We start from the raw sequence: 13,767 nt of genomic DNA, 5'->3' as shown, positions 1-13,767 counted from the left end.
TGGCAAACTTTCCCCTTGACCTATGGGCATGTCTCACCTGATCTTGCGGTTGCCTCTCGGCCGTTCGGACTGGATGGACATGTAGCTCGCGCTGCTGAAGCGAGAGGCACTGCTGCTTCTCGATACAGCGGACACGTCGCTCACGTCGCTGTCAGAAGATTTGGCCGAGAGATTGTCCAAACCGTGTTTCCCGTCCCTGCCGGAATGCTACAGAGAGAGCAAAGGATATAATCAGACCAGTATTTCTAATATGTGGTACAGTATTGCAGCATCATGAAACTTATTTTTGTTTACAAAAAGCACAAGTTAGTAACTTTATATGAAACTTGAATTTATCTTTGGCCAAACATCCATTCATCCATTCATCCATCCATCCATCCATCCATCCATCTATCATTCCCAAATACTTACACACATATGCACCAGGTTGTGACTTATCCAAATATCAGTTCCATGAACCCATCCAACAGTTCCAAATTGATTCATCCTAGTTACCATGTGATCATACATCCTGTGATCGATTAGTTAAACCATATGTCTACCATTTTATCCATCCATCCATCCATCCATCCATCCATCCATCCATCCATTTTAATGATTTTAATATCATGCTATGATCTATCTGTCCATCAATTGATCCCTCCAAAAAGCAAATGTTTCATTCATCCATCCAAGCTACTCATTTATCCTTAATCATCTGATCTAATTATTAACCAATTATCTGCCAATCCAGCACCTTCTAAACATCCACGCATTATTCACACACCTATTCTTTTCTTCAGTCTTTCTAACCCACCAATTCATAAATCATGACGTGATCTATACAACAATTCTATCCATTCATCTGCTTATCAATCCATCTAACCCATACATACCTGCATAATCCTGGGATCTATCCAACCTCCAGTTTATTCATCCATTAACCACCTTCTAAACAAGTAAACAAATATCCAGGCATCATTCCCTTTGTTTATCCCTCTACTTGATTAGAAGTAAGGCTTTTCCATCCAACTATCCATCCATTTATGCATCTATGCGTCTGTCCGTCTGTCCATCCTTCCATCCATCCATCCATTCATCCATCCATCCATCCATCCACCCGACCCACAATATCAAGCTATGATCTACCTATCCATCATTTATCCATACATCTGTTCATGCACAAGAGTATTCCCTCCCCCCAGGATAAGAGATTCAACCTAAAACCCACAAAGTACCCTTTTCTCCTGTAAATGCAGGTGTGAATGCCAATTAAACCTAAAAGTAAACATCCCATAAATCGCCTTTTTGTATCAGCCTATTTTACATTTATTTCACTTGTCCCTTTCGTTTCTCTCTGTCTCGCTTGCCATCTGTCCACAATTGCACCAAAGCCACTGTTTCACTGTAATGTACTTGCATGCCACACTTCTCTTTTCACAGCTTTTCATTCCAGACAATGAAGAGTCATTTTGTTTGAGTATTTATTTATTTATTCCGCTTGCTAAGATAACCTTGTCCATGTGTAAATGCTGATATGAAAGTTCCCCTGAATGTTCCTATAAACGGATAAAAATTATTACACCACATTTTTTTGATTATTTTGTACATTCTATATTATTCCTCTTGGTATTTTTTAACTGTTAATACATTTTTTTTAATTTAATCTTTCTAATTGTTTCTATTTTTTTATTCCATATCATGGGCCAGTCTTTAACAATACTTTACTTCATGTGGTACATTGTTTAGATGTGTATGTGGCAAATAACATTAGAACACTATGGAACATGGTGTTATCGTAAAACAATATCAAGTTTGTGCTTACTTTCCTGTTGTGATGTCTAGTATCAATAACAAAATAGTTGCATTAGCTAATTAGAATATATCTGTGTTGGCGTTTAATCAAACAAATTTTTTTATAAAATATTGTCCCCACCCTGAATGAATTTCATTCCCACAAGTTGACAAATAAGAGCAGTCTACAATAAAATCTAGACCATGTTTTTGAACAGTTATTTTCAACTGAAAGGTTAAGCACATTATGACTACAACTACTGGAATCCTTCTGCAATAATGTTCCTTAATTTGAATACACCCCATAAAAGCTCCACAGACGACAGACTTCAACCTTAAGAGCGCCGTATGTTTTGTTCATGGTGCCGGTTTTATAACAGAAGCCTTTCAGACAACCTGTCTCTAAAGCCGTGGATATAAACAGCGTACTTCATGATACATGGTTTTTCTTGACCTGTTTTTAACAGGAGTTTCAGACAGAGTTATTGGACAATGCAAAGTTGCACAAACATGACTAATTTGGCAGGAAGAGAACAGACTCTGCGTCTTTCAGATAATATGCAATGCGTAAGGGCCCTTTTTTCGAGTCCTTAGGAAGACAATTGGACAATCTGTCCTAGCATATTTATACAAATACAGTATGCATCTTAAATCATCCTTAACTTTTGCAAAAGCACCAGGACAAGCGGTACATTCACTAGATTATGTGTGTGGTGTTTTCAATCACGGTGAGTTTAAACAAAGCTGTCAGGAGGATGCTCGGAGAAATGGGAATCTATTTTTATGAAAGTAGGTTGAGATGTTCTTTCGCTTGAGCTGCACAGAAAAGCAGTAAAGCCGGCCAAGACACCAACCTCATATTTAATGAATGTTCTGAGTTAAAATGTAAGACCTGTTTTCATTGAAGCAGTTATTTATTCTTTCGTAATCGAATGAATTCGATTCTAACATGACGTTTTAGCAACCGATTGCACTTCCGAACAGAAGTGAAAAACATATTAGTCAACTTTACAATTATGCATGCACAAAGAGACCATTGTATTGCCCACCTGATTTTCTATTATCTCAATGAAACTGGATTTTGGTTTTATAGGTAAAATGGTACCTAGATAACCTGGACAAAGTTTAAAATAGTCTACTTTATATTACGCTATCCTGTACTGGCATTCTTACATAATCAGGCTTCACCTAACCTGGACAAGTAAAAGAAATTGTGGCATGAGTAAAATTGAAAGGCATCCATGTGTAAATCAGAGTCGGTGAAGTACTGAAACGTGTCAGAATATCGAATGTATGACACAAACCGGTGTGAATCGTGACTTAAATCGTTCCCTCAATCACTCCCTCCACTATGCTCTGTGGTATTTCATATGAAAATAATGTGTTTTAGTGTTTTAAATTGTAAATATATAGTTTACAATCCAAATAATATACACTGACCAGGCATAACTTCATGGACACCGATCATTTGCCTAATATTGGGTTGGTCTTGCGTTTGCTGCCAAAACAGTTCTGAACTGTCGAGCATTAAAAGCATTAATTTCAATCAATGAGTCTTGGCCACCAATGACCCTCCCACGGGTTCACCACTGTTCCTTCCTTGGAGTGATAGATACTGACCACTGCAGACCTACATCACACAAGAGCTGCAGTTTTGGAGATGCTCTGACCCAGTCGTCTAGACGCTCAAATCCTTTATCTCGCCCATTCCTGCTTCTAACACGTCAGGTTCGAAGACAAATTGTTCACTTGCAATGCACAATGCAACAGTTGTAAGACGATTGTATAAATGCTGTAATAGGTGTGATGTTTTTTTTAAAGCTGTCCATCTTTTTCTGGCAACCAGGCAACATTAATGTGACTAAGATTAGATTTGTTTGCTGTGCACATTGATTGCTGAAGATCTTACCCGGATTTGCGTGTGATTTTATGCATTGTGCTGCTCCTGCTACGTGGTCACTGCACGAACAAGCAGCTCTACATTTTTTGTATGTGCATACTCATGGCTAAGTGACTTGCCTTTGAGCGGTGGTCTTGCTCCAGGCGGGAATCAGAGCCTGCTCCATGCTTGTACTTGTCCACCTTCAGCTTCATCTGCCGCGTTCTCTCCTCCATGTCCATGGCACCTGCCGGACGTGAACAATGGTAAGTGTATGTTTGACAAAATGCATCTATAAGTGTGTGTGTTTGTGTGTGTGTGTTAGCAGAATAGAAAGCAAATAGCATCACATCAAGCATAACATTAGCTTAAATAGCTTGTGATGATTGATGTGAATGAAGCATGGATGGTTAAAGCAGGGCAAACTATACAGGCCTTTCACACTCTCAGTTGAGAATGTGAAGGTTTGTGATCAGCATGTGGGAGTGTTTGTATCCTGCAGATAAAGACTGATAAAAAAAGATTGAAAGAGACTTCTATATTTTTGAATTGTAGATATGATGAAGTTGCTATATTCGTAATGATAAAAATAATTGCTAATTTAGCATATTCTTCTTAAACATCTTAACTTTAATACAAATTGTCAAATGCATATGATTGGCACAGTATTGCCATTCCAGCTAGAGTCTTTATTCATCTATGACTCCAGATAAATCTCATGTTTATTCAGTTCAGAACATTCAGAAATGATGCAAGATATTAAATTCAAACCTAGTCTTAATAAGCTTGGTAGCAATTTTCCATTTGCAGGTAAAGTTATTTTCGAAAGCCCCAAAGACCCGAAAACAAAAAATCCTTTTTCATCACTTTTGCTATAGACTTCAATTCCCACAAGAAAGAGAAAATAACCCACAATGTGTTCTAGTGGAGCACTCGCTCCGTTTTTTTGCTGAGTCTCAATTTTTTTGCAGGTTCATTTCTAAAGGAAATCATCAGAATAATAAAAAATCTTTCAGCGCATTGTGTGAGCCACGAAGCTGCAAAAAGCTGTGTATCCTCAGTTTCGGCTCGGCGTGAGATCGAATTACAAATCCGTCTTGAATTTACCAGAAAAAATGCTGAAACAGTGATGTTGCTGGGGAAAAATATTAATCCATGTGCAGAGTGGCTGTTGTGATATTTATCAAATTTGCACATTATTAGTAGTTTCCAATTTATTGATCTTAATCTGGTCATTTAAGGAAGCATAGAATTTAAAATCATATTTATTTCATTCTGTGCACTAATGCATCATATCAGATTCTCAATCCAAAAATAATATAAAGGACAGTAATGGGTTTTCCTTGATATTTTCTTCGTATTCATTGTTAGAAGACGGTTATGTAGGATTTGTAGTTATTTAAGGAAAGTGTCATGACCTTAATTGTAGAGTCTCTCTTTCATTACAAATTACATTAAATTGACATTCTGGCTCGATTACCTAATTGGAAATCTTTTATTTTTGGCATCAGTGAGGCCAAAAAAACATCTGGCCTACCATCATTTCTGTTCTCTGGGGTTGTTTTCGATATCTCTACTTTTCAAACATATATATAAAGATGGAAATGTGGAGCATGATGGAGAAAAAAAAAAGGGAAGGGGGGAAAAGCAGTCAATGACTGATTACATAAATGACCTGAAAACGGTGTCAGGAAATCTCACATGCATCAGGATAATAAATATAAGCAGTTCACCAATATTTATATACTGACAATACTTTCCATAAACTGATCATTATTTGACCACTGACCACATGAATGAAACCTAATTATATTGACCCTAATATAATTTATCCACTTGCATTTTATCCACTTGCAACACAATTCCAGTGGAATTGGATAAGGCAGAACAATGTTTAGGTCAAAGATATGTATGTACTAAAAGGGTAAACATTTTGAATCCTTCCAACTTTCTACTCAACAACACCAAAAACTAGTACTATATAATACATTGCCGTTATTGAGGACTATTAATAGGATAGATGATATATACTTTATTTTTTTGTGTAACATCAAATGTGAGATCACTACTGAAGTACTGATGGTATGTCCACTGGCACATTATGAAATAAATATGAAATGTTTGCAAAAGTATTACTAATAAACCAAAAGTCCAAACCAAAAGTTTTTTTCCACCGCACATTCAAAGGCAAAAAAAAAGCCACAAACTGGACAAAAACTTGGATTGTAGCTCTAGGCCATTTTTTACATCAAATTGACAAAAGAATTGGAAAGAACGCTGAAATAGATTATGCATTATGTATTGTCCCCAAAAACACCAATTCTCAAAACACCAGTTCTCAATATCGCATATTACATACACTCTACATACAAAAGTATTCAGACACCTGACTTTACCAGCCATATTCTTCCCCAAACTGCCACCACAAACTTGCATACAAGGACACGGTAGCATGACATTTTCCTTATTACATGAACTATGAGATCCAAACATGCTGGAAGCATGACAATGCTCCTGTGCACAAAACAAGCTCAATGAAGATAGGAGAAGACCTTGAGTGGCCTACAAAAGAGTTCTAATCTTAATCCTATTAGGATGAACTGAAACACTGACTGCACCCCAGGCTTTCTCACTCTACATCAGTGCCTGACTTCACTAATACTCTAGTGGCTGGATGAGCACAATTTTCCACAACCGCACTCCAAAATCTAGTGAAAGATCCTCCCAGAAGAGTGGATTATTATTATTACAGCAAATGAGGACTAAATATGGAATGGGATGTTCAAAAAGCCCATATTAATCTTATGGACAGGGGGTGATAAACCTTTGTCCATATAGTGTAAGACACATGATTAGACTTTGATAAATAACACATAAAATACAAATAACTACACCATAAATATACAACTTAGAACACCAAAAGTGAATAAGGAAGTAACTTCCACAACATGAAATGTAACTATACGAAGATAATAAATGATGATGGCATTAAGAAAAAAATTAGGGTCACGGGCAAAAGGACAAATTAACTAACATTTCTTGGACTTAAGAGTACTACACTTCTTATTTGTATGAACCAAATTAGCACATTGTTAATTATTTTCCTACAGTGTAACCCCTAAAATGGTAAAAACTGTTTGCTTGTCACATGTCCCTTACAGCATAGTGAAATTCTTTCTTCGCATATCCCAGAGATGGGAAGCGGGGTCAGTCAAAATACAGCGCCCCTGGAGCACAAAGGTTTAAGGACCTCGCACAAGGGCCCAAAGTGGCAGCCTGGTGATAACAGTGCTTGAACCCATGAACTTCCAAGTAGTAACCCAGAGCCTTAACCCATGAGCAACCACTCCCCATTCAATGTATGTAACTTATGCAATTGTCACCTGGATTTGTAGGCATTGTAAAAAATCCCTTTCTTGGCACTAAATATTCCGGTTCTGTGCAGTGGAAAAAAAAAGGCTTTGGCTAGTGGGGGAGGGGACGGGGTTGTTGTTGTATTTACAAAGCATATACTCTAGCAATATTGTGTGTCAAAATAAGACAGCCATTTTGTCTGACTGAGGATTTTTTTGCCATTGTGTCAAAATCAACTGGGCACTCTGAGAATCCTTAAAAAAAGGGGAATTAGCCATTCAAATTCACAAATGTCTGTCTCTACTAGCTTTTCACAATTTTTTTTCAAAAATGTCTAGCTATATATATCTCATCTGCCTACTTACCTATAAATCTTTATGTTACTTTAAATCAAATTAAAAAAAAGTTTCAGATGTTCGGCTACATGAGCAAGACTGTTTGGAGACATCACCCCCTCTCACGCACACACACACACACACACACACACACACACACACACACACACTCTGTGCGCTGAAGCAGAAATGGGCATGAGTGAGGAAAAAGAAGAAGGAGAACGAGAAGAAGAAGAAGTGCAAGGAAGAAAGAAGGAGCAGAAAAGAAGGAAAGACAGACCTGAGTTTGTCCAAGTGTTCGGATCCATGGCTTCGGAGGGGGTTATTGTGTTAAGTTCAGGAAGGGAGACGAGGTTCACATCACATCACATCACATACACACAATACACAAACACAAACACAGAGGACATGGGTATAAGAGGGTGTGTGTGTGTGTGTGTGTGTGTGTGTGTGTGTGTGTGTTGGGATTAAGTGTTTAAAAAAAAGGTATGTATGGTGTTTGGGTTACAGGGATACATAAAAATGGGGTACAACCACAAAAACAACAACAACAACAACCACAGCACTGGCAACAACAGTAACGGAAAAAAACTTGAAGTGAATAAGACACAAAATGAGTTTGAAGTGAATTCCTAAGGAAAAATCTTCTGGAAATGTTAAAAGGGATGTTAATAAAGAGAGCACAGAATTAAGAGACAGAGTCCAAGAGACCTAAAGAGAGAAGGATAGGATAAAAAAAAAGATAGAGGTGTAGAAAAGAGGACAGGAAGACGATCCACTCGAAAGCGCTTGTGTAACTCCTGTGGAAGCAAAAGCTGCTGCAAAAAGCCCTGAACAAAGAGAATAGTGGAGAATAATAGTTGACTAAACACACACACGCACGCATGCATACACACACACACACTTTCAAGTGGTCCTTTAGGCAATACATGACACTAATTGGACAACACTCTCACCTTTGCATATTCAAATCCCTCCCCACATCTGCTTACAGTGCTGTTTTTTTTTCATTCCGCTTTCTGGATTTCATGTTAATGAGCTTTGCCGTTATCTGCAGCTACCATAAATCATAAAACCAAACACAGTGCGTGTCAAATCATGGGACCAACCATGACATCATGCATCCCTGCTGTTAAATTTTTTTCACGATATGGAAAAAAGTTAGTGGGCTTTTTGAACATCCTATTCCTATTTGCTGTTATAATAGCCTTCACTCTTCTGCGAAGATGTTCCTCTAGATTTCGGAGTGTGCTTGAGGAGATTTGTTCTCATTTAGCCACAAGGGCTTCAGCAGTCATGTAGTCAGGAAGTGGTAGCTCAATAGTTAAGGCTCTGGCTTATTGATCGGAAAGTTGTGGGTTCAAGCCACAGTATCACCAAGCTGCCACTGTTGGGTCCTTAAGCAAGACCCTTAACCCTCTCAGCTCTATGGGTGCTGTGTCATGGCTTCCCTGCACTATGAGATTTGCTTCCTAACAAGCTGCGATATGCGAAAATAAAGATTTCACTGAGCTGTAAAGTATATGTGGCAAGTAAATGCCTATTTCTTACTTCTCTTGGCCTGGGGTGCATTCAGAGTTCCAATTTATCCAGAAAATTGTTGAGCAGGTTTGAGGTCAGAGCTCTACAGCAGGCCACTCAAGATCTTCCACTCCAACCTATTCAATGTATATTTTAATAAAGCTGGCTTTGTGCACAGGGGCATTGTCATGTTCGGTTTGGATCTCCTAGTGCAAGTTAAAGGGAAATGCAATGCTACTGCACCAATGATATTCTATAATTATAATTGAAAGCTAGACAGCCTAGAAAATATGGTACCTTATATAGAGTATTAAGAAGCTGTTTCTATGGAATTACTCAATTGACCCATATCATGTCATCAAGTTCAGGCTCTAAAAAAGACTTTAACAAGCATCGATTCAATCCCTCGTATATTCTCAGGACAGGATGAGATAACTGCCAGTCGTAAGTTACCCGGCTAAACACGGCCACGTTGCTATGGCAAAGCGAGCAAAAGCGTGCAGCCCTGAGAAGCAATTTCATTTGAAAATCAATTTGTTTTCAGTGTCAAACCACAAGCAAGGGAACAAAGTTCAATTTAGAAGAAGAAGGCAGACATTTATGCGATCCCCACAACGGCAATTGCAATCTGAGGGTAGCTTGCTTAATTCCTGTAATTTGCTGCACTGGTACTTGCATTCAAAAACTTCAAACAATAGAGATTTGTTTGACAGTGAAACAGTGACATCAGGAATATTTTGTACGTGTCTTTGCAGCATCTGTTCGCCAAGTTGCATACTTTCCACTACCCAAATGTCTTCAAAGTGGTGTAATCCTAAACCTGTTTATCATCCACATACATGGAATTTGGCAGACACCTTATGCAGAATGACTTACATTTGTCTTATTTCTAAAACTGATCAGCTATGGAGTTAAGGGCCTTGCTCAGGGGCCCCTGAGTAGCAGCTATGAATTGAACTCACCAGCCTTTGGATACAAAGTCCAAAGACTTAACCATTAAGCTACCACTTCCCTCAGAAAGAGATTTTACATTAGTTAGACAGTTTAATTTAGCCAAAAAAATAAAATCCCCCTTTGAGATTCTCTTTTGCTCCATTCACACCAGTACGAAGCACATGCCGGCATGCAGCACAACAGACTTCTGTAATTATATCAGTCTTTCATGCCCCACATGCACACCAGTGCATTTCATTATTAGCTCTGTCTTACATGTGTTTGCTTTCCTTCATGTAATCTCCCCAACCCTGTTTCACCATTGGTTCATGTCTGTTTATTCACAGGTTTTCCATAACAGCACGTCCTTGTTTGAGCAATAATTTTATTTATATACAGCCTTAAGGTTGTGTTACATATTTGCTAATTAACTCACTTCTGTCGATTACCGATCCATTTTTATTCCAAGTTTATTATGTTCATGTTTCATGCTTTCTCACTCGTTTTGTCCTCATAGTGTTGATAATAAACTTTATTACAAAAATAGAAAAAAACAGTACTGAATCATGAAAATGTGCTAAAAGAAATAAAAAAATTAATAAATATAATTATATAATTAATAAAATAATAATAATACATATAATATAGCACTCCATGCACTCTCCACATGGTCTCGTGTGTAAAAACAAACAGCATGTGGTGTCAATGATTTGCCTGTAGAGGCCGCTCTTATAAGAATAACAGACCGAAAGCCAGAAAAACTTATCGGTATGGATTTTCGCCATAGACTATAGTTCCGGCAATCAACTACAGGTCCCGATGATTTGAGAAAAAAAGATTATCAGTCGTCCTCTAATACTAATTTTGCCTTTTCCCAAGCATTTCACTGCGTGATTGTGTTTAACTCAATAAAAAATACAACAATAAAAGTCTGATTCATTGTTCGCACTGTTGATGTGGCCATCAGTGTTAATTAATGCGTTATAATCAACACACTTCAGCATTCTATCAGGACTGCCTCTATATCTTTTCCTCGTCAGCACAATTCAGCATTGCACCAAATTTGCTTCCAAGTCACTCTGGATTGTGTAAAATGTTCTTAGAAATGTTATTCGTCAATCTAGCATGATACAAGCCCTTACTCCTGATTCTGTTCTTTCCACACTCAGTATGTGGGGGTGTAGTGCAGATTTAACAAGTGTGCCATTTTTTTTCAGAACAGAACATCACCTGACCCACAGTGAAAAATAAGACACAAAAAATAAACTTTACCTAGAAATATTATTGCTTCAAAGCACCATAATTACTTTTATTAAGTCTGAAATGTTTGTAAGCAGTCTTAGCCTTGTATAAAAAGATCTATAATCAGATAAAGCTTGGGAAATCCTCACATGGTTCCGTGTCAGCAATGCAGCTAGTTTTTCCTTTTAACTTTCTGTTGTCTTTTTTCTGGCCTGGAAACTTTCTTTAACCTACAGTACGTTCCAAAGGAGGTACTAATCTCTTTTATTTCCATCTTTAAAAAATACCAATCTTAATCGGTTTAACCGAAGGAGGGGAAAAAGTACAATTGCAATCCATTTTGAAATGCTACAAAAAACGGTCCATTTAATTATAGAATTAAAAAAATCTATTGCATTTAGCAACATATATTTATTAAGTGTATATGTGCAATTTAGTCTTTGGATAATTATTGGATTGAAAGTGTTTTCCAGAAGAAATGAAGAAAAAAGCACACAAGAGGAGGGAAAAGTCCAATCAGGCAGGACCAACCTGGCGGCAGTGGATGGCCATTATGGTGGACCAAACCGTTGTGCATGTTCTGCTGGTCCTCCCATGTCACCTCTGTATGATGCATAATCAGCATGGACAACATGGGCAATAAAAACAAAAAAGCGCACAGTGTGTATGCAATGTACAGCAGTGTGTATGTGTTTTCTCCCAATCCCTATGTATAACAGAATAACCTCACAGATTTAGCATCAGCTACCTTTATTAAAAAAACAATCTGCTTTCTAAAGGATGATGAAAAACTCATCATGCAATGAATCCATTGCAGCTAAATTAATAAAGCAAGTGAGCCAGAATAACTGCCCTCGATCTCTTAAAAATGAATAGCAGAAGTTTGTTATGTTCGGGTCGAATGTCATTAATAAACCTCCCAAGTTTGACACATTGGAGGGAATATTCAGTTCAGCACTGAAAAACACCGAACAGCTCCTGGCTTTGTAGCGTTTTGCTCCATCTACTGGTCATATGTTGTAACTGCAACAAAAAAGTATACAATTGTCCAGGGGGGATTTTTTTAAGTAAAGCTAGTAAGGACTTTAACCAGATAAAAGAAAAAATATCTATATAATCTATCTATCTATCTATCTATCTATCTATCTATCTATCTATCTATCTATCTATCTATCTATCTATATATCTATCTATCTATCATCATCATATTGTATATATGTATACACACATACACAATACTTTTGTTTATATAAGTGTTGTGACTTTAAGGTGCAGTCTGTAATGTTATAATGTATATCTAAACCTAAAACAATACTCCAAATTTAAAGGTACAGGGCAATTCACAAAGAATGACTAACTGCTCCTTTAATTCTAAACCTTACAGTTTGCTCAGAATTTGTTGTTTATTTTATTACATAAAGCCTGATTTCAAATGATAATTCTAATGATAATAATCATTCAACTCACAGAAGAGAATACATGGCTTTAAACATTACAAACTGCTCCCTTAAAATTAACATGATTAATCTGCATAGAATGTGTCAGATATTTAAATCAGTCGGAAGTAAAGAGAATCTGGTCCTGTTATTTATAAAAAGCATGATATTCCACATTAATAACTGCACACTTCACTGCACAGGAAGTAAGGTGATGATATGTGAGATATATTCACTGCAAACACTTTTGGAAAACAGAGAGAGAGAGAGAGAGAGAGAGAGAGAGAGAGAGAGAGAGAGAGAGAGAGAGAGGAAAGAGAGAGAGAGGAAAGAGAGAGAGTGAGAGAGAGAGAGAGAGAGAGAGAGTGAGAGAGAGAGGAAGAAAAAGAACATGCAATATATATATAAAGGTCGCACACCCTCTCATATATGAGAGAGAGAAAAAAGAAGGAGAGAAAAAGGAAACAGGATGAAGGGACAGTGAGAGAGATAGATTAAATAAAAAATTCAAATAAACAACCAAAACAAACTAAACAAAAAGTATGGAAACTAGATGCACTGCAATCCACACTTCATTCGACACTTGCCTTTCCTCCCATTGGTTACTGCTTTCTCCTCACAGCCTTTCATATACAGAAGACACAGAACACACTTAAAATGCTTAGATACGCTTACAAATCTCTTACATACAATTCCAAATCCCTACATTTTATTATTTATGCTGGTATACAGCACACCTGGTATATAATTAGGTCCAAGAAGAAGCCTAGTCATTTTCTTCCACATTCCCAGGAGTGTCTTTAAACTCTACCTTTGTGCTGGAATAATGAATATTGACGACTAAATGTCACTGCTTGTGCGTATTTGTCGATAAACGCTCGAAATGTGTAGATCCTACAACAGCTGACCTAAGCAGCACTAAGTCAGTTGTGCGTGTAGGCAGCGAAGTGATAAACGCAGGCTCGGAAAAGCGCCATCGTGTGACACACGAAGGACAGGGAGCAAACGCAAGCAGATGGAGGGATGAAGGAACGAGCAATCTGCTGGAAACAAAAGCTCTACGCCAACTTGGAGTGTGTGCGTATGTTTTCTCCTACGCAGAACGCACCGAGCCAGTATAGATGTAAAAAAAAAAAATGCGATTGAAATTAATGCGATAAAAGCAGATGGAAAGACAGAGGAGTCTCAAGAAGACAAACTTGCTTCTGGGTCAAATGACGGCTGAATGGGAGTGGAGGAACGTACGACAGGTTCCTCCTCATCATCTGCAGGAGCGGCGGGAGACAAAAGGAAA

At 37.7% G+C, this 13,767-nt stretch overlaps 1 protein-coding gene across 14 annotated transcripts in view; it reads right to left on the bottom strand.

Annotated features, from left to right (window-relative positions):
• rims2a (regulating synaptic membrane exocytosis 2a) overlaps window positions 1-13,767 on the bottom strand; it is a 149,598-nt gene that overhangs the window by 38,440 nt on the left and 97,391 nt on the right. For 13 of the 14 annotated variants that reach the window (XM_046877531.1, XM_046877533.1, XM_046877522.1 and 10 more), the window contains 2 exons: window positions 3,793-3,899; window positions 38-207 (listed from right to left, as the gene is read on the bottom strand). In XM_046877531.1, the coding sequence (XP_046733487.1) occupies window positions 38-207; window positions 3,793-3,899 (277 nt within the window). Of the gene's footprint in view, window positions 1-37; window positions 208-3,792; window positions 3,900-7,621; window positions 7,665-13,767 lie in introns of those variants that run through there. The other variant, XM_046877536.1, reaches the window with a different exon arrangement.

Source organism: Silurus meridionalis, chromosome 21 (assembly GCF_014805685.1).
Source record: "Silurus meridionalis isolate SWU-2019-XX chromosome 21, ASM1480568v1, whole genome shotgun sequence".
Lineage (NCBI taxonomy): Eukaryota > Metazoa > Chordata > Actinopteri > Siluriformes > Siluridae > Silurus > Silurus meridionalis.
This window is presented reverse-complemented; position numbering and strand designations above follow the sequence as displayed.